Source organism: Pseudopipra pipra, chromosome 18, assembly GCF_036250125.1.
Source record: "Pseudopipra pipra isolate bDixPip1 chromosome 18, bDixPip1.hap1, whole genome shotgun sequence".
Lineage (NCBI taxonomy): Eukaryota > Metazoa > Chordata > Aves > Passeriformes > Pipridae > Pseudopipra > Pseudopipra pipra.
The window spans coordinates 7621788-7637696 of record NC_087566.1 but is presented as its reverse complement, the minus strand read 5'-3'; the positions used below and the strand labels follow the sequence as shown (position 1 = coordinate 7637696).

Genomic DNA, 15909 nt, shown 5'->3' with positions numbered 1-15909 from the left:
AATTATGTGTGGGAATGTCTTGAAACATAATGGAGCCACCACTGAAGGCCAGAGCCCACCCCTAATTCCAGAGTTAACACAGGGTTTGGTTTCCGTTCTCACTCAGAACTTACCATTACTTGATTCCTCAAGACCTGTTGCTGCTTGGACAGACTTCCCTCATTCCAGCAGCTTCCCTGTGAGCATGGAAGGGGATGGTTTTCAGGGAGTCAGGATGGGCTCCCTAGGGATAATTATTTAGGTCCATGGAAATGGTCCAGCCCAGTTCTTCCCCAAAAGGTCATTTTTTGCTGCCTGGTTTTGGTACAAAGGACCTGAGGAAGGAGAGACCCTTGTGCTTCCTTGAGCACAAGGAAGACCTTCCAGCAGCAGAGGAATTCAAGCAGACAAGAGTCACAGTGACTGAAACACTCAGCCAGCCACACTGCACTCACTGTGCTCACACCTCAGCATTCTTCCATGTCAGTCTTATTTGTACTTTATTTAAATAAAAACCCAAACAATCTAAAGCTCATTGAGAGAGAATACAGAAAGTGTCACCTGCTAAAGAGTATCAGCTTTAAATGATTACAGCTTTTGCTTTATAGTGTTTGTAAACTGTAACTCGAGGCTATGGAGTATTTTAATTTTTTAGGAGCACTAATTAGATTAAGATCAGCTGAGAACAAACTTCCTCCTGAGCAAAACAAAGGTATTATTTACCAAAAATATTTATCAGCAGCATTTCACAGAGGGAAAGCCATCTTGGCATCGAGATCAGTGGTCACAGGCTTTATTAGCAATTACCAAGTCCACTGTCTCTCAGTTCAGTTTGCTCATCCAGTCCCTTGGATCACCACAGCCAGTGTTTGAATGAGGAACCAACAGGTCCACCAGGAACTAAAGCTTCTGTTTTCAGTCAGAAGTCCCTGATGGGTGGATATTTCTCTTTCTGTCCCCAGCCATGACTTTCCTGAAGGTGAGGTTGACCCTGGGGGTGATGACCCTCCTCCTGGGGGGCAGGCTGTGGTACCAGTACACGTTGGTGGGGTGGTTCATCATGAGGAGGCTGCCATGGGCCAGCTCCAGCTTGATCCGCTCCAGGCCCCGTTTCACCCCCTTCCTCCTGCAATCCCTGTGCCGGAAGATGAAATCCCTGCATGCTCCAAAGGACACGGATGCAATGGGACTGCGGGGAACCAGCTCGCTCTCATCATCTCGGTGCTCCCCGATGTGGTCCAGGCCGTCTTTGTACCTGTGCACAGAGCACATTCGTTAGTTCCACCAACCCAGTTAAGTGAATGTCAACCCCTCAGCCGTTTGCCAAGTGCTGCACAAGCTTTTTTCATTTCATTTGAGCCATAAGCTGCTTGATGCAAGTGGGAACCAGCTGTACCTGTTGATAAGGACAAAGTTAAAGGTGTGTCCTGTGGCCAGAGTGATTCGCTCCCGGATGCGGTTCAGGACTGGGATCCATGGCTTGGGATGGAAGGTCACACCTGAGTAAGTGTAGGACAACTCAGGGTCTCCGTAGGTCACCAGCTTCCTTGGGATGTTGTGCCACGTGCCAAATATGTGCAATTTTGTCAGGTCATCTGTTCAAACAAGAAACGAGGAGGATCAAAACCAAACCCAAGTCTGTGCTACCTCTGCACAGTCCTACATTCTCCTGGATCTGCAGCTTCTGGGAATCTCCAGACAAGAGAAATGAGGATGTTTATGATAACCCACAAGCTGTCATCCCTGTTCCCTGTGTTTCTGTCCCGACAAAGGTGGACACTGCCTTGTTATCCCCCTTAAATGGGATAAACAGAACCAACATCCCCATTGCATTCTGCCATTGAATTAATGTAACAGGACATATTTCATAAATTGCCTCTTCCAACAAACTCCAGCCACTGCATCAGGCTTGTCCCAGTTCTCTTAGAAGTCACCGAAACCACCTGACGAACGCTTCCAGCGGAGCAAATCCAACCCTGCAGGGTCACACCTGCGTTCTCAGCTTCTAAGGACCAGACTGTGCCAACGCCAGGTGCCTGCAGAACCCTCCCCAGCTGTGCCCAGGCCCTGGGATCGCTCTGGGACTCACCGTGGCTGGGCTGGGCAGGGAAATGCTTTCTTGGGCAGAGTGGGGGGACGTGTGGGGGGCCCAGAGCTGGACATAGAAGGGCTCAGGTTGGAAGGGAGCACTGGAGCTCATCCAGGCCACGCTCAGGTCTCCCAGAACACTGTCCAGGCTCCCTGGGAACATTCCCAGGGACGGAGCCTCCGGAGCCTCCCTGGGCAGCTCAGGCTCCCCCACAGGGCAGGAGGTTACCTTCGAAATACTGCACCTCCTCCTCCAGCTGCTGGAAGATCTCGTCGGCCTCGGCCTTGGGGAAGAGGATGCGATAGTCACAGCACAGCCCCTCGGCGCGGATCTGCCGCGGGGGGGGCCGGCCCGGCCCGGCCTCCTCGGGCCGCCGCCCCTGCCCGCCACCGCCCCCCGCCTGCCCGCGGGGCACCTTAACCACGAACCCGTCCATGGGCGGCACCGGGAGCGACGGCCCGAGGGAGGGACGGGGGAGCAGGACCCGCGGGCCGCGATTGGCCCCGCCCCCTGCCCCGGCCGGCCCCGCCCCCCAGCGCACGCGCGCTTTTTTGGCGCCAAACCGCCGTCCCGCCCCCCCCTCCGCTGGAGCCGCCGCTGCCGCCCCTCACTCAGTCATTCATTCGCTGCCTCCCTCCCTGTCTCGCTCCGCCGCTGCCATGATCGGCCAGAGGACGCTGCACTGCTTCTTCAGCCCCGCGCCGCCCAAGAAGCGCGGCCGCTCCCCGGAGCCGGGAGGAGATGCTGAGGTAGCGAGCGGGGGTTGAGGGAGCCGGAGGGTCTGGAGAGGGGGGAAAAGGGATAGGAGTTTGGCAGCGGCGTATGTGTGTCTGGCAGTGTGTGTGTGTGTGTACGTGTGTGTGTTTATGTCTGGGGGGTTCTGGCGGCCTTTTGTGAGGGAGGTATGGGGAGTAAACACCACTTCCAAATTCCCGCGCGGCTGCACGCGCGACTGAGCTGCCAGTCAAGCGGCCACGCTCCGCCGCCGCCCAATGGGCGGTGAGAGGCGCGCTGTCGTCACGATTGCTGGGTAGAAAACCTCTGCCCGCCGTGGCGAGCCAATAGAAAGGAGAGGGCGCTTTTCCGCTGGCCAATAGCGAGCGGGAGTTTTTGTCTCGCGCCTGCGGGCGGGGCGCGCGCGGCCCGGCGGCCAATGGGGGCCGCTCGGTGTTTTGCCGCGAGCGCTCCGCGTGCGGCTGGGCCGCCCCGGGGCGGGGCTTGTCCAGCCATGGCCGTGCTGATTTCGCGGCTCCGGCCGCGCCCGCTGCTCTCCCGCATCTTCCCACTCTTCCGTGCCCGCTGCTTCCAGGTGAGCGCCGCCAAGAAGGCGAAGGCGTCGGGAGACGAGGCGGGCGCGGCGGCGTCGCTGAGCGAGGAGCAGCGGGAGCGCATCCGCAGGAACAAGGAGGCGGCGCGGCAGCTGCTGGCGCAGCGGAACGTGCCGCCGGGCTTCGCGGACAGCTGGCGGCGGGAGCTGGCCGGGGAGTTCTCCAAGCCATACTTCGTGGAGGTGAGTGAGCGGCTCCCGTGTCCCTCCCCGAGCGGGCGCTGCGCCCCCTCGGCCCCCGCTGAGCCCTCCTTTGCCCCCGCAGCTCATGGCGTTCGTGGCCGAGGAGAGGAAGCGCTACACGGTCTATCCGCCCCCCGAGCAGGTCTTCACCTGGACGCAGATGTGCGACATCTGGGATGTGAGTGGAGCTGCAGGGGCTGGGGAGGGGGGTTCGGGGTCTCTCACCATGAAAATGCAGGTTGGGTGCCCAAGCACGTTAGTTCAGTGTTTTATCCCTCGAACTTCAGTCCCACGGGATGTGGATGTTGTTGTTTGTCTCACCTAACTCACAAATTCTGCCTTCCCTTTCATCTCTGGTACCATAACAGGGTTTTATTGTTTTATTACCCACACAGGCCACAGAATTTCCTTTGAACGCATAGTTGCACTTTTGATCTTTTTCTAGTCTTACCAGCTTTATCTACTTCATAGTTTTTGGATGTTGTACGTCCTTTGTTCTTTTAATTGATCTATAATGAACTATAATTAAAAGAAGACACCATAAGGTAATGTAATTTCCAATAAACTGTGTCAAAAATATCACAGTAAATGTGGCATAAAACTAAAATAGGGTGAAACCTAATTGCAAAATATCTCAACAAGGTGTTTTATTGTGGCTCTGAAAATGTTGGTCTTCTACACTCAAATCATATTAATTGTATTCATAATTTGAGCAGTAAAGCTGTGGTGATGTTAATCCTTCACATTAGGTGGAGTCTGTGCTCTTCGACTTGTTAATAATGAGATGTCTGGGATTAACTTCAGTTCCTGGGTTTGGTTTGGGCCTTTTTTGTCTCTCTTTTAGGTTAAAACTCATTTATAAGCCTTTTTTTCCCTACTCCTTTGGGAATAAAGCTGATTTCAATTCAGTCCTAACCAAGGTCTGCTTTCAGGTGAAGGTTGTAATTTTGGGACAAGATCCATACCATGGCCCTAACCAAGCTCATGGGCTCTGCTTCAGTGTCCAGAAGCCTGTTCCACCTCCCCCCAGGTAGGACAATTAGCAAAATCCCTTTTGGTCACAAATTATTTGCAGTTCTGTGTTGCTCAGGGCTGGGAGCCAGAAAATTGATGTGAAGAGTTGTGCAACTACTTAAATTTGAATTGTGCATTGACTGGAAAAAAACATCACTGCAAAATATGGGTAATTCTGTATAATTTGGTGATATTCTGGATGTTAGTTTCCATTTCCAGTTGTGCTGAGACCTCATTAAGATTCCAGCCAGACACACAAAGGGAGTCCTTGCTGCCCTGCCTCTACAAATGGCTTTATTATCTTAAATAATAAGATTAAAATCAATACCTTCTTGCCTGATGTGAGAGCAATAAGTGGTGCTGCTTGGTCTTGTCTTTAAATATGAATATAAAAAAAATTACGGTGTTTTTTGTTTGCAGTTTAGAAAATATTTACAGAGAGCTTTCTACAGACATCGAAGGCTTCACTCATCCTGGCCATGGGGATCTGACAGGCTGGGCCAAGCAAGGTGAGCTCAGAGACACTCAATGATCTGGTCACTGTGGAGCAGAACAAAAGCCAGTCTAGAAAACAGACCTGTGTCTGGAAATGATCCATTTGTAGGACAGAAAATCAGTTCTGAGTAACTGTTGTTTGGCAGGTCCCTTAGAATGAAAATTGAATTTGTTTCTGAAGGGAAAATGGAAAAAGCAGTTAGAATTATAAAATCCTGGAATGGTTTGGGTTGGAAGGGATTTAAAGCTCGTCTTGTTCCACCCCCTCCCATGGGCAGGGACACCTTCCACTATCCCAGGTTGCTCCAAGCCCCGTACAGCCTGACCTTGGACACTTCCACGGGTGGGGCAGTCACAGCCTGATCTTCCCACCTCTCCAGTCTTCCAGGTCCCTATGGATCTATCCCTTCCCTGCAGGATGTGACCCCACAACACAGCTCAGTGTCATCAGCACCTTGCTGAGGGTGCCCTCCATCCAACCTGGCCTTGGACAATTCCAGGGCTGGATTAACACTTGATTTCTTGTTTCCTCTCCTGTCCATGTGGTGTATTTCCCAGGAGTGCTCCTGCTCAATGCTGTGCTCACTGTGAGGGCTCACCAGGCCACATCCCACAGGGAGCGGGGCTGGGAGCAGTTCACGGATGTCGTGGTGTCCTGGCTCAACAAGAACCTGAACGGGCTCGTGTTCATGCTGTGGGGAGCCTATGCCCAGAGGAAAGGCAGCTCCATCGACAGGGTACAACCTTTCCCTGATTTTCCCTCAGTTTGGTGGACACTAGAGGGCACTTTCCTTACAGGACTGGGAATTTTGCCTGCCTGAATTCTGTGAATTGAGTGACCCTTCTGCTCCAGCTTAGCCTTTTCCAGAATTGAGCAAGCAAACTGGAGCAAGTGTTGTCAGTGAAGTGTCCCACTGGGGACAGAGCTGTTTTTCCTAGGAAAAGGCTCATGAATCAGCGTGAAATTTGCTATTGGGAAACGACTGGGGCATTGCTGCTTTACATGGTCCATCTCTGCTCAGTGGGACAGAAGTCTCAGCCTTCATGGCTGGTTCTTTGGTGTCAGGCTGGTATTGGAAGAGGTGTAGAGGGGAAGTCACATTTGGGTGGTGCAGGAGGAGGAGTAGAGGGGAAATCACATCTGCCCGGGGCAGGAGCAGCCAAAAACATGCAAATCTAACGGGCGGTTTCGTCCAACGTTCGCAGAAGCGCCACCACGTCCTGCAGACGGTTCATCCCTCGCCCCTCTCGGTCAACAGAGGGTTTTTCGGCTGCCGGCACTTCTCCAAGACAAATGAATTCCTCAAGAAATACGGGAAGAAGCCCATCGACTGGAAAGCACTCTGAGCACCTCCTGGGTGTCAGGATTGGGAGCAGCACCTGTGTCAGGGGTTGGCTCATTTCTGACAAACTTCTGCTGACCTGAGAATTGTTCTTTGGATGTTGATCAATGAACAGATGCCTAAACCTTCATTTTATATATATTCTAAAATGTTTATTTTTCAAGAGCACGTTGGAGTCTTTGATAGGCAAGTCTGCCCTTGGAGCAGGTCTCAGCTTCATTTGGAGCAAAACAATGCCCAAACACCAGAGTTCTGTATCAATTTGTGGTTGTTGTAATGGAAATATTTTTTCAGGCTCAGGTGAAGGGATGTCACTTCCTACCGGTGAAGCTGCTCAACTTTTGTACATGCTCTGCTGCCTCCTGCTTCTTTGCCTCCCAGGCAGATCCAGGTTTCCTCTTTGGGGGTTTGGAGCTTGACTCCCTGTGAGGAAAAGAAAGATGCTTTTGGTTTTAGCTTTTTTCTACAGATTTGTTACAAAAATGGCCTCTTGGGGCTGTAAAGACAATACACTGTCAGGAGTGTTACTTGGTGTATCCATACTCTAAAGATTTTGGGATAAATCCTCCCAGCAGCCAAGGGAAGGCTGTGACCAAGGCTCTGGTCATGCTCTTGAGTTTTTTGTTGGCATTTAGAGAGGAAAATCAGTTTTTAGGTTCTTCCTTGGTGTGTAGATCACCTGGATGATGGTGAGCTGTGCTGACCATGAACCTGGGGGTACCTGCTGATGGCAGCAGCAAAGATTTGTTCATCAACATCTCCCAATTGATGGGCTGATAGTTTCAAATTATTTCAGATATTTTAAAGTCTTAGAGGGAACTTTGTGTTTTGCCACCTTAGGAGCAAATTAAAGTTTCCAGCTACTGTTAGCAATAACTGTTGGGACTTCCAGGATGAAGTGATGGACTTCACAGTCCTGGGTTTCCAGCTCATCTTTGACTTTGTAGTTCCTTTTAAAGGAAGTGAAGTGCCCCTTTTGTTTGGAAATTACATCAGTTTTTATAGAGTATCCCTGTAAACCTTCCTTTGGTATTTGCTCTGAGGTAACACTATCAGCAGTGAAATTTACACTGTCTGTGGCCTTGCTGTATATTTTGTTTGCTTGTTTTTTTCCCCCAGTTTGTTTTTTTTAAATAAAAATGACATTGTTTATGTGGTGTTAGATTGGGAGGAACAACAACACAGGGAGGGAGGGAGGCTCTGGTTCTTCACTGGGTGGAAGGGGAGTCCCTGCTCCTCTCAGGGAGATAAACACAGGAGCTTGTCCTTTTCCCTGTCCCCATGACCAGGCACAGGGCCAGGGTACCTTTGTCCCCCAAGGATCGGGTGTCCTGGGCCCTCCCTCCCTCTTTCCCCCCTCATCTCCAGCAGAAGTTTTCCAGACACGTTAGCGGGGAAATATTTGTGCTTGACGTGACTGTCACGTGTGAGACGCCACTGGAACACCCCGGGGGGGGCCTGGGCCGTGCTTCCCCCGCAGAGTGGCCCTGGCAGCGGGTGGGATTCAGTCCGGGCGGGACAGATGGACACAGGGAGTGATCACTGAGAGCAGCGTGACCGGGAGAGCAGCTGGAAGTGTCCGTGTCGGTGTGAGGGGACACGCGGGTCGGCACCGATGGTGAGTGACCTTTCTCGGGGCTGAGGGGGCCGTGGTGGTTTTCACTCCCTGCCATCCCCAGTTTGATGGGGATGATCGACCCGACTTGTAGAGATTTGTGGGTTCCATTAAGGCCCCCCCCTCTCTGAGGGGCCAGGCTGGGGGTGGTGGGGTGGCCTTGCTGCCCTCCTGAGGGTGCTGCCAGTGGCTGGGGGGTGGGAGGCCATGTCAGCCCCTCAGAGTGGGGCTGCGCCCCCATTGCCCCCTCACAGCTCCTCCTGCTCCAGTGGGTGCCCCCTTCATCCCTCACAGCTCCCCCTGCTCCTGTGCCCCTGTAGTCCCCTCACAGTTCCCCCTGCTCTGGTGCCCCTGTCACCCCTTACAGCTCCTGCTCCTGTGCCCCCGTTATCCCCTGACAGCTTCTACTGCTCTGGTGCCCTCATCATCCCCTCACAGAGCTGCTCCTGTGCCCCCATTGCCCCCTCACAGCTCCCCCTGCTCTGGTGCCCCCATTGCCCCCTCACAGCTTCCCCTGCTCTGAGCAGGAAAAACAGCTCTGGCTGAGCCTGTGGTCACCCTGGTAATGCCTGGCTTGGCACTGCGGGGGCTGTGGGGTGGGGAGGAATGGGGAAGGGGCCATTGTGTTTGGGGGGTTACTGCCATGACTCCAGCTGATGAGGGGCTTGGGTTCTCCATGACTGAGGTTCTCCCCCTCTCCCAGGGCTGGTGAATGCTACTGGTTGCCCTTCTCCTGCTGCTTTTGGTGCTGCTCATTAGGGCCACAATGTCCAACCTTCCATGCAAGGTGGAGAAGCTGGAGCAGACCCCGGAGCAGTCTTCCACAGCTAAGCCTCCATCCCAAGTGAGCCCCCCGGACACTCACCCACCGCCAAGGGCCACCAAAGCTGTGGCCGGGGAGCAGGAGCAGCTGGCTGTGTACAACCCCGCTGCCCTGCGCCGCCCGTCCCTCGCCAAGTTTGTGCTGGGCTCCTTTGATGACAATTCCGATGATGAGGTGATGACCACGGCCTTCAGGGTGGGCCGGCGGCGCAGCAGCCTGGCTGGGGTGGGGGGCACCATCCCCGAGTCCCCCGCTATGACCACCTCGCTGGAGCCTCCCAGGGGCATCAGGTACAGTGCTGGGGCTGGGAATGTGGTCAGATGGCCAGGCTGGAGATGGTGGATGCATTTCTCAGGGAACCTAGTACTAAAATTGGAGTGCACAAGCTTCTTGAGTCCCCCAAGTCGATGTCCCCCTCCAACTCCCTTTGGGGCAGAACTCCAGGGAGAGCCAGCGTCCCCAAGCGCTGTGTGACAGCAGCACCGTGTGCATGAGCGTGGCAACAACCAGGGCAGGAGGTGCTTCCCCAAAATCACTGTTTTGGATATCAAACAGGATGGAAGGGCCCCAGTCCTGCTGCCAGGGTCACTTTGCTTCTGCTATGGGGCGATGCTAAGACACTCCTGGTATTGTATGTGGGGAGATACATCCCTGCAGGACTGGAGTATGTGGGATGCTCCTGTGCTGTTCCTGCAAGTCTATGAAAGTAGCTCTTTGGTGTTTTGTGATGAATTGATGAGAACTAGATGAGCTTTGGGCAAATTCACAGTGACTTTTCCCAGTACTGTCAGGGCTGTGGGGCAGCTCTCTGCTGGTCTGCACCAGTCAGCTCCCATGGGAGCGCAGCTGAGGGCCAGCAGGAACAACTGGAAACCAAGTTCTGCTGCCCAGCTCCTCTGGCTGCTCTGCTTGGGTTAAAAATAACACCTCTTTGGCTGTGGGGACGTGTTATGACACTACAGCCTGGCAGTGGCTCTTGCTGTGCTGGGTTTAGGGTGGGCTCACAGAGCTACCAGTGCTATCCCTGCTGCTTCTCTGTGCTTCCACATACAAGGAATGTCCTTATGTCCTGCCTGAGTCATGTTATAGACAGGGTTGTTGTGATTTTCAAGAGGGGATGGGCTTTGTGGTGGGTTTGGGGCTGAGGGAGGGCAGATAAACCTGGCACTGTCCGATGGGGTGCTCCAGCTACTCAGAAAATACCCTGAGTGCAGGCAGAGACTGGGACATTTGCCAACATCCCAGAGGGGTTTGCATGTATCCTCTTAAAATAAATGTGCCAAGTGCTACTTATAAAAAATCTGCTTGTCTGAGGGGGTTCCGGGGGTGGTCCTCCCTCCTTTGTTTATTTATAGCTCACTTATGGAATAACAGCGAAATATCTGGCTGAGCTATGAGGGGGGACGTGAACCTGCTTTAGAATTAGAAGTTGCTTAAAACTCTGGGCAGAGCCATGGGAAGGCCCAAGCCTGGCTGCACCCCTCAGAGGCTGGGTGCTTGTGCCATGGGGTTTGGAACATGCCCTGTTCAGCCTAGAGGCATGGCTGTGGGCTCACTGGGGTGGCTGTGGGCTCACTGGGGTGGCTGTGGGCTCATTGGAGTGGCTGTGGGCTCACTGGGGTGGCTATGGGGTCAGTAACAGCCATCACATCCCACCGCAGGCCCAGCATGTCTGGGACACACCTGCCGAAGCCGGGCCATGAGCACAGGAAGATGGATCTGCAGCGGGACTTCTCCGTCGCCTCCCCGGCAGAGTTCGTCACCCGCTTTGGGGGCAACCGTGTCATTGAGAAGGTCTGTCCCCACAAGCCCCTGCCTGGAACTGGGTGGGGTCACTGCTTTTCACAGGGACACCCTTGAGCACTGCCCAAGTGTCCCATGTCCATTGGGCTCAGACTGATGGCAGCCCAGAGCAGCCCAAAACTGTTCATCGTCCAGCTTCTCATGGGCTGGGAGAGGGAACACCACACAAAGGCTTTGGCTGGTGGGCACAAACGATGGCTGAAGTCCCATCCTTGGTTATCCCCCAGACATAGAGATGCTGCTGAGGAGCCTCCTGCTCTGCCAGGATGTACTGTCAGGAAGTGCCCGGTTAATACATCCACCCTGCTTTGCCCCACACCCATTGCTTGTCCCCTTGCTGCCATCCCTGGGGGCCATACTCCCTGTTCTGCACCCCAGCAGCAAGGAGAAGGTCCACCCTGCCACTCCCTGTCCCATCTCCAGGTCCTCATTGCCAACAACGGCATCGCTGCCGTGAAGTGCATGCGCTCCATCCGCCGCTGGGCATACGAGATGTTCCGGAACGAGCGCACCATCCGCTTCGTGGTCATGGTCACCCCTGAGGACCTCAAGGCTAACGCAGGTAATTCCTGGAAGCATCCCAGGAGGGAAGTTCCCTGCCTGGAGCTGAGTGGGGGCAGCTCTTTCCTGCCTGGGATGTGAGGGATCTGCATAGCCCAGGATCACAGACTTTTCTCCTGTGCAGTCAAATTTGGGAGGAAATAATTTTCCTCCCCTCCAGCCTCACCAGGGTGGAGGATTTGAGGGGGAGGTGCAGCTCGTGGGACTGGCTCCCAGCACCCCCACATGCTGTCTTGCAGAGTACATCAAGATGGCAGATCACTATGTGCCCGTCCCCGGTGGGACCAACAACAACAACTACGCCAACGTGGAGCTGATTGTGGACATTTCCAAACGGATCCCAGTCCAGGTAGTGGCCACTCATGTGTCTCCCACTTCTTTGCCAAGGGAAGCTGCTGGACAGAGGGGACACCCCCAAATGGGTGATGTCCCTGTGTGCCGAGGAGCTGGGCGCAGCATGTGGCCAATGGGAGATCCAGCACAGGGGTAACATTCCCAATGCTCCTTCTCTGTGTGCCAGGCGGTGTGGGCTGGCTGGGGACATGCCTCAGAAAACCACAAGCTGCCAGAACTCCTGCAGAAAAATGGGATAGCTTTCCTAGGTAAGGTCTCACTGCTTCCCTGTCCTGGAGGGAGCAGCAGGTGTTGGGTTGGTGTGTGCACACATTCTCGCTCCCAGGAACACTACACGGGGAATGCCCCTTTGGTGCCTCTGGCATGCCCACCCTGCAGAGTGGCAGACCCCAGGCTGGTTTCCTGCAACGTTCCCAGGAATCCCACTGTTTTCTGAGTTTTCCCTGTAATTCTCGAGCTGATGCAGTGTTCACGGAGGAATGTTAGGTGGGAGTAAACCTCATGGGATTCCCAGCCAGGGTCAGCCTGGGCTCCCCTTGGAGAAGGGTTGAGCTCCTTCCTGAACTGGGCAGTAGGTTTGGGGGTGTTTCCCATGTCTCCACTCCTTGCAGGAGGGCTGGTGGTGCTGACTCAGTGGGGAGCAGCTCCCTGCAGCCTCCATATGACGGGAATGGGCCTACAGGGTTAGGCTGACCCCCTCACCCCTTCCCTCCTCTCTGAAGGTCCCCCCAGTGATGCCATGTGGGCACTGGGGGACAAAGTCGCCTCCACCATCGTGGCTCAGACGCTGGAGATCCCCACGCTGCCATGGAGTGGGAGTGGTAAGAGCCCCTCATAGCCCTCACATCCTCCCTGCTCCCCCACTCCCTCTCCCTGCCTTTCTTTGCCCCCTGAACAAACACCAAGGTTGGGGTCCCTGGCCTGGCTGGCTGCAGGTATTGGGGACCTCACTGCAGCTGTTGGTTTGGGCAGAGGGGTTTCTGGAGATGGGATGCATGGAAATGGGAAACGGTGTCTGCCAATGCAGAATCCCCAGCATTCTGGGCACAGCCAGGATGCCCCACCAGCTGTGCCACCCTGGGGGTGACCATAGCTCTGGTCATGCCTACAGGTCTGATGGCCCAGTGGTCTGAGGAGGATGAGAAGCATCAGCAGATGATCAGCATCCCCCTGGAGACGTACGCACAGGGCTGCGTGAAGGACCTGGAGGAAGGTCTGGAGGTAACACTGAGCCCATGGGCAGCTGGTTGTCTCTTGCCCACCATGATTTCTCCTCAGAGCCTGCCTGCTCTGGCCCTTGTGGCCTCCAGCACATGTGACAGTGACACAAGGCTGTGGCAGTTGCAGTTTGTCGCTCTGCATGGCAGTGGCTTGGTGCAATCCTGCTCAGGGATGTATGGAGCTGTGTGGGCTGTTGGGGTGGTGGTTTGGGGTCCAAAGCGCTGTGGTCACTCCAGCCCTTGTCCCTCTTCAGGTGGCCATGAGGATCGGCTACCCACTGATGATCAAGGCAGCAGAAGGCGGTGGGGGCAAAGGCATCCGAAAAGTGGAGGCAGCAGAGGAATTTGGTGCCTGTTTCCGTCAGGTAAGAGGTGCCCAGAACCCTCATCCCTGTCCCCATCCCACCCTGGGGCACACAGCAGGTCCTGCTCCCACCCTGGGCATCTCCCACTTTCTGCCTGAACTCTGCCTCCCTCCTGGGGTGAATTTTGGGGGGTGATGGCAGAGCACAACCCTCTCCCTGCTGCAGGTGCAGGCGGAGGCGCCCGGCTCGCCCATTTTCCTGATGCAGCTGGCGCAGCACGCGCGGCACCTGGAGGTGCAGGTGTTGGCCGACGAGTACGGCAATGCCATCTCCCTCTTCGGCCGCGACTGCTCCATCCAGCGCCGGCACCAGAAGATCATCGAGGAGGCGCCGGCCACCATCGCAGCCCCTGCTGTCACCAAGGTCATGGAGAAGGTGGGCGGCCTGGTCTTGGGGCAGCACGAGCTTTTAATGGGAAACTGAGTGGTCTGGTTCTTGCTGGGTTTATTGGGGTTTTAAGGAAGGGAAGGACTCCCAAGCCCAGCAGGGACTCCCTGTCCAGGGTGGTCAGGCACTGTAACAGGCTTCCCAGGGCAGTGGTCACAGCCCTAAGCCTGACATAGTTCAGGGAGCATTTGGACTCTCAAGCACAGGGTGGGATTTTTGAGGTGTCCTATGCACGGCCAGTGGCTGGGTCAGTGATCCCTGTGGGTCCCTTCCAAGCCAGGGTCTCCCCTGATTCCCTGATCCCTGCGGGATCTCCCCTGTCTCGCAGTGTGCCGTCCGCCTGGCCCAGATGGTGGGGTACGTGAGCGCGGGCACCGTGGAGTACCTGTACAGCGAGGACGGGAGCTTCCACTTCCTGGAGCTGAACCCGCGCCTGCAGGTGGAGCACCCGTGCACGGAGATGGTGGCGGATGTGAACCTCCCAGCGGCCCAGCTGCAGGTATCTGCACACACGGGGAAATCCAAGGTGTGTTAGAGGATTTAGTGATTTAGAGAGGAGTGCTGGGCTGGAGCCTGGCACAGGAAACCTGTCCCATATATCAGGATGGAAGGCACAAGTGGAAGTGACGTAGCATCCCTCTTTCTCCTATGGCATTTTCTGGGAGCTTTGCATTCAAATCACCTATTGATGTCTCCCAGTGTTAATTTTGATGCTGAAGTCTTGATCTGGCAGCTCAAGCCCTTGTTTCTCACACAGATCGCGATGGGCATTCCCCTGCACAGGATAAAAGACATCCGGGTGCTGTATGGGGAGAGCCCCTGGGGGGACACCCCCATCAGCTTCCACAGCCCCACCAACCCCCCCGTGCCCAGAGGCCACGTCATTGCTGCCCGGATCACCAGCGAGAACCCCGAGGAGGTGAGCTGGGGCTGGGGCCTCGTGCACCAGCCCCACATGTGGGGACAAGGGGACCCAGCCATTTGTGGGGTTGATCTGGGCATGGTCCTCCCCAGCCAGACAATGTTCACATGAATTCCCCATGTGGGTTCCCCTTCCCTGTCTCACTGCATGAGTCTCAGTCCTAGTTCCTCCATCCCTGCTCTGTCTTGGCTCAGGGTTTCAAGCCCAGCTCAGGGACGGTGCAGGAGCTGAACTTCCGCAGCAGCAAGAACGTCTGGGGGTACTTCAGTGTGGCAGCGGCCGGGGGGCTGCACGAGTTCACTGATTCCCAGTTCGGGCACTGCTTCTCCTGGGGAGAGAACCGAGAGGAGGCCATCTCGTGAGTGTGGCAGGATGGGTTGGAGGGGGTGGTGTCCTCAGGAAGAGTCACAATCAGCGCATGAGCTGGAAAAAGTGGCTTTTATCCAAGGGGCCCAGAACAGTGCCACTGTGCTGAGCAGCTGGCTTGTGCTGCCAGGGCTGTCTGGCCAAAGCCAGAGTTTTTAGGACTGTGGTGGTGCTATGGCCCCAGTTTATTAACCTGATCCTCAAGGACACATGGTAGTGATGTCCTGAGCATTGCCGAGTGCCTGGGAACGGCAGTGTCCATTCAGGAATTGAACAACATGTAGTGAGACCGTCTTGAGTGTTTAAGTGTTTTATTAAGAGGATTCTGACTGTGGGCCTGTTTCATCCAGGACTGTTTCATGACCAGGTTGGACAGGGCATTGAGCAACCTGATCTTGTGGAAGATGTCCCTGCCCATGGTGGGGGGTGGAATGGGATGATCTTTAAGGTTTCTACCAACCCAAACCATCCTGTGATTCTATTCTGTGAAGGTGCCCAGGGCTCAGGAGCTCATCACCTCAGGAGCTCATTGTCCCAGTCCCCGTGGCTTCCCTGTTTCCTCTGCTGAAAGCCAAGCACTGTATTCTTGGTCATTAATGGAGGGTTTTGCTCCCCAAAGGAACATGGTGGTTGCCCTGAAGGAGCTGTCTATCCGTGGGGATTTCCGGACCACAGTGGAGTATCTGATTAAGCTGCTGGAGACAGAGAGCTTCCAGAACAACAAGATACACACGGGCTGGCTGGACCATCTGATCGCCGAGAAAGTGCAGGTGGGGCACATAGGGGTCTCTGGGGTCACCACTCTCCTCCTGGTCTAGGACCCAAACCCTGTTATTTTTGCCCCCCTCAGGCAGAGAAGCCGGACACGATGCTGGGGCTCGTCTGTGGTGCCCTGAATGTGGCGGATGCTGCCTTCAGGACGTGCATGACTGACTTCCTGCACACGCTGGAGAGGTGTGGGGTGGGGGCTGCCCGGAGGGGGGCACAGGGAGTGAATGTCATGGAATGGTTTGGGTTGGAAGTGGCCTTAAAGACCATCTAGTTCCCATCTCCCTGCCATGGG

General features: G+C 55.1%; 3 protein-coding genes across 4 annotated transcripts in view; 2 read left to right on the top strand and 1 right to left on the bottom strand.

The window, feature by feature from the left end:
* Positions 1-462: 462 nt before the first annotated feature.
* ALKBH2 (alkB homolog 2, alpha-ketoglutarate dependent dioxygenase) lies at positions 463-2585 on the bottom strand. Its single transcript, XM_064674922.1, has 3 exons — positions 2297-2585; positions 1376-1574; positions 463-1234 (listed from the first exon to the last, which is right to left on the bottom strand). The coding sequence occupies exons 1-3, from the start codon at positions 2502-2504 to the stop codon at positions 895-897; spliced, it is 747 nt and encodes a 248-aa protein (XP_064530992.1). The 5' UTR covers positions 2505-2585; the 3' UTR covers positions 463-894.
* A 66-nt stretch (positions 2586-2651) lies between these two features.
* On the top strand, positions 2652-7582 carry UNG (uracil DNA glycosylase). Its single transcript, XM_064674915.1, has 7 exons — positions 2652-2817; positions 3378-3578; positions 3661-3756; positions 4511-4608; positions 5013-5101; positions 5646-5824; positions 6294-7582. Exons 1-7 carry the CDS (start codon positions 2728-2730, stop codon positions 6432-6434), a joined length of 894 nt encoding a protein of 297 aa, XP_064530985.1. The 5' UTR covers positions 2652-2727; the 3' UTR covers positions 6435-7582.
* Positions 7583-7794: 212 nt separating this feature from the next.
* The window catches only part of ACACB (acetyl-CoA carboxylase beta), a 104128-nt gene continuing 96013 nt past the window's right edge, over positions 7795-15909 (top strand). The window contains exons 1-15 of one of the 2 annotated variants that reach the window (XM_064674903.1): positions 7795-8048; positions 8749-9158; positions 10530-10662; positions 11095-11233; positions 11472-11581; positions 11753-11834; positions 12309-12407; positions 12698-12807; positions 13061-13171; positions 13337-13546; positions 13887-14057; positions 14316-14477; positions 14675-14838; positions 15466-15616; positions 15697-15800. In XM_064674903.1, the coding sequence (XP_064530973.1) occupies positions 8758-9158; positions 10530-10662; positions 11095-11233; positions 11472-11581; positions 11753-11834; positions 12309-12407; positions 12698-12807; positions 13061-13171; positions 13337-13546; positions 13887-14057; positions 14316-14477; positions 14675-14838; positions 15466-15616; positions 15697-15800 (2147 nt within the window). In that variant the 5' untranslated portion in view covers positions 7795-8048; positions 8749-8757. The remainder of the gene's footprint in view (positions 8049-8748; positions 9159-10529; positions 10663-11094; positions 11234-11471; positions 11582-11752; positions 11835-12308; positions 12408-12697; positions 12808-13060; positions 13172-13336; positions 13547-13886; positions 14058-14315; positions 14478-14674; positions 14839-15465; positions 15617-15696; positions 15801-15909) is intronic. The other variant, XM_064674902.1, reaches the window with a different exon arrangement.

Coding starts and splice junctions, on each gene's coding strand:
- ALKBH2 (XM_064674922.1), bottom strand. CDS start 2,504: ATGGACGGGTTCGTGGTTAAGGTGCCCCGCGGGCAGGCGGGGGGCGGT. Junction 1,575..2,296: donor GGAGGTGCAGTATTTCGAAG/GTAACCTCCTGC, acceptor TTGTTTGAACAG/ATGACCTGACAAAATTGCAC. Junction 1,235..1,375: donor AACTTTGTCCTTATCAACAG/GTACAGCTGGTT, acceptor CTCTGTGCACAG/GTACAAAGACGGCCTGGACC.
- UNG (XM_064674915.1), top strand. CDS start 2,728: ATGATCGGCCAGAGGACGCTGCACTGCTTCTTCAGCCCCGCGCCGCCC. Junction 2,818..3,377: donor AGCCGGGAGGAGATGCTGAG/GTAGCGAGCGGG, acceptor CGCTGCTTCCAG/GTGAGCGCCGCCAAGAAGGC. Junction 5,825..6,293: donor AAGGCAGCTCCATCGACAGG/GTACAACCTTTC, acceptor CAACGTTCGCAG/AAGCGCCACCACGTCCTGCA.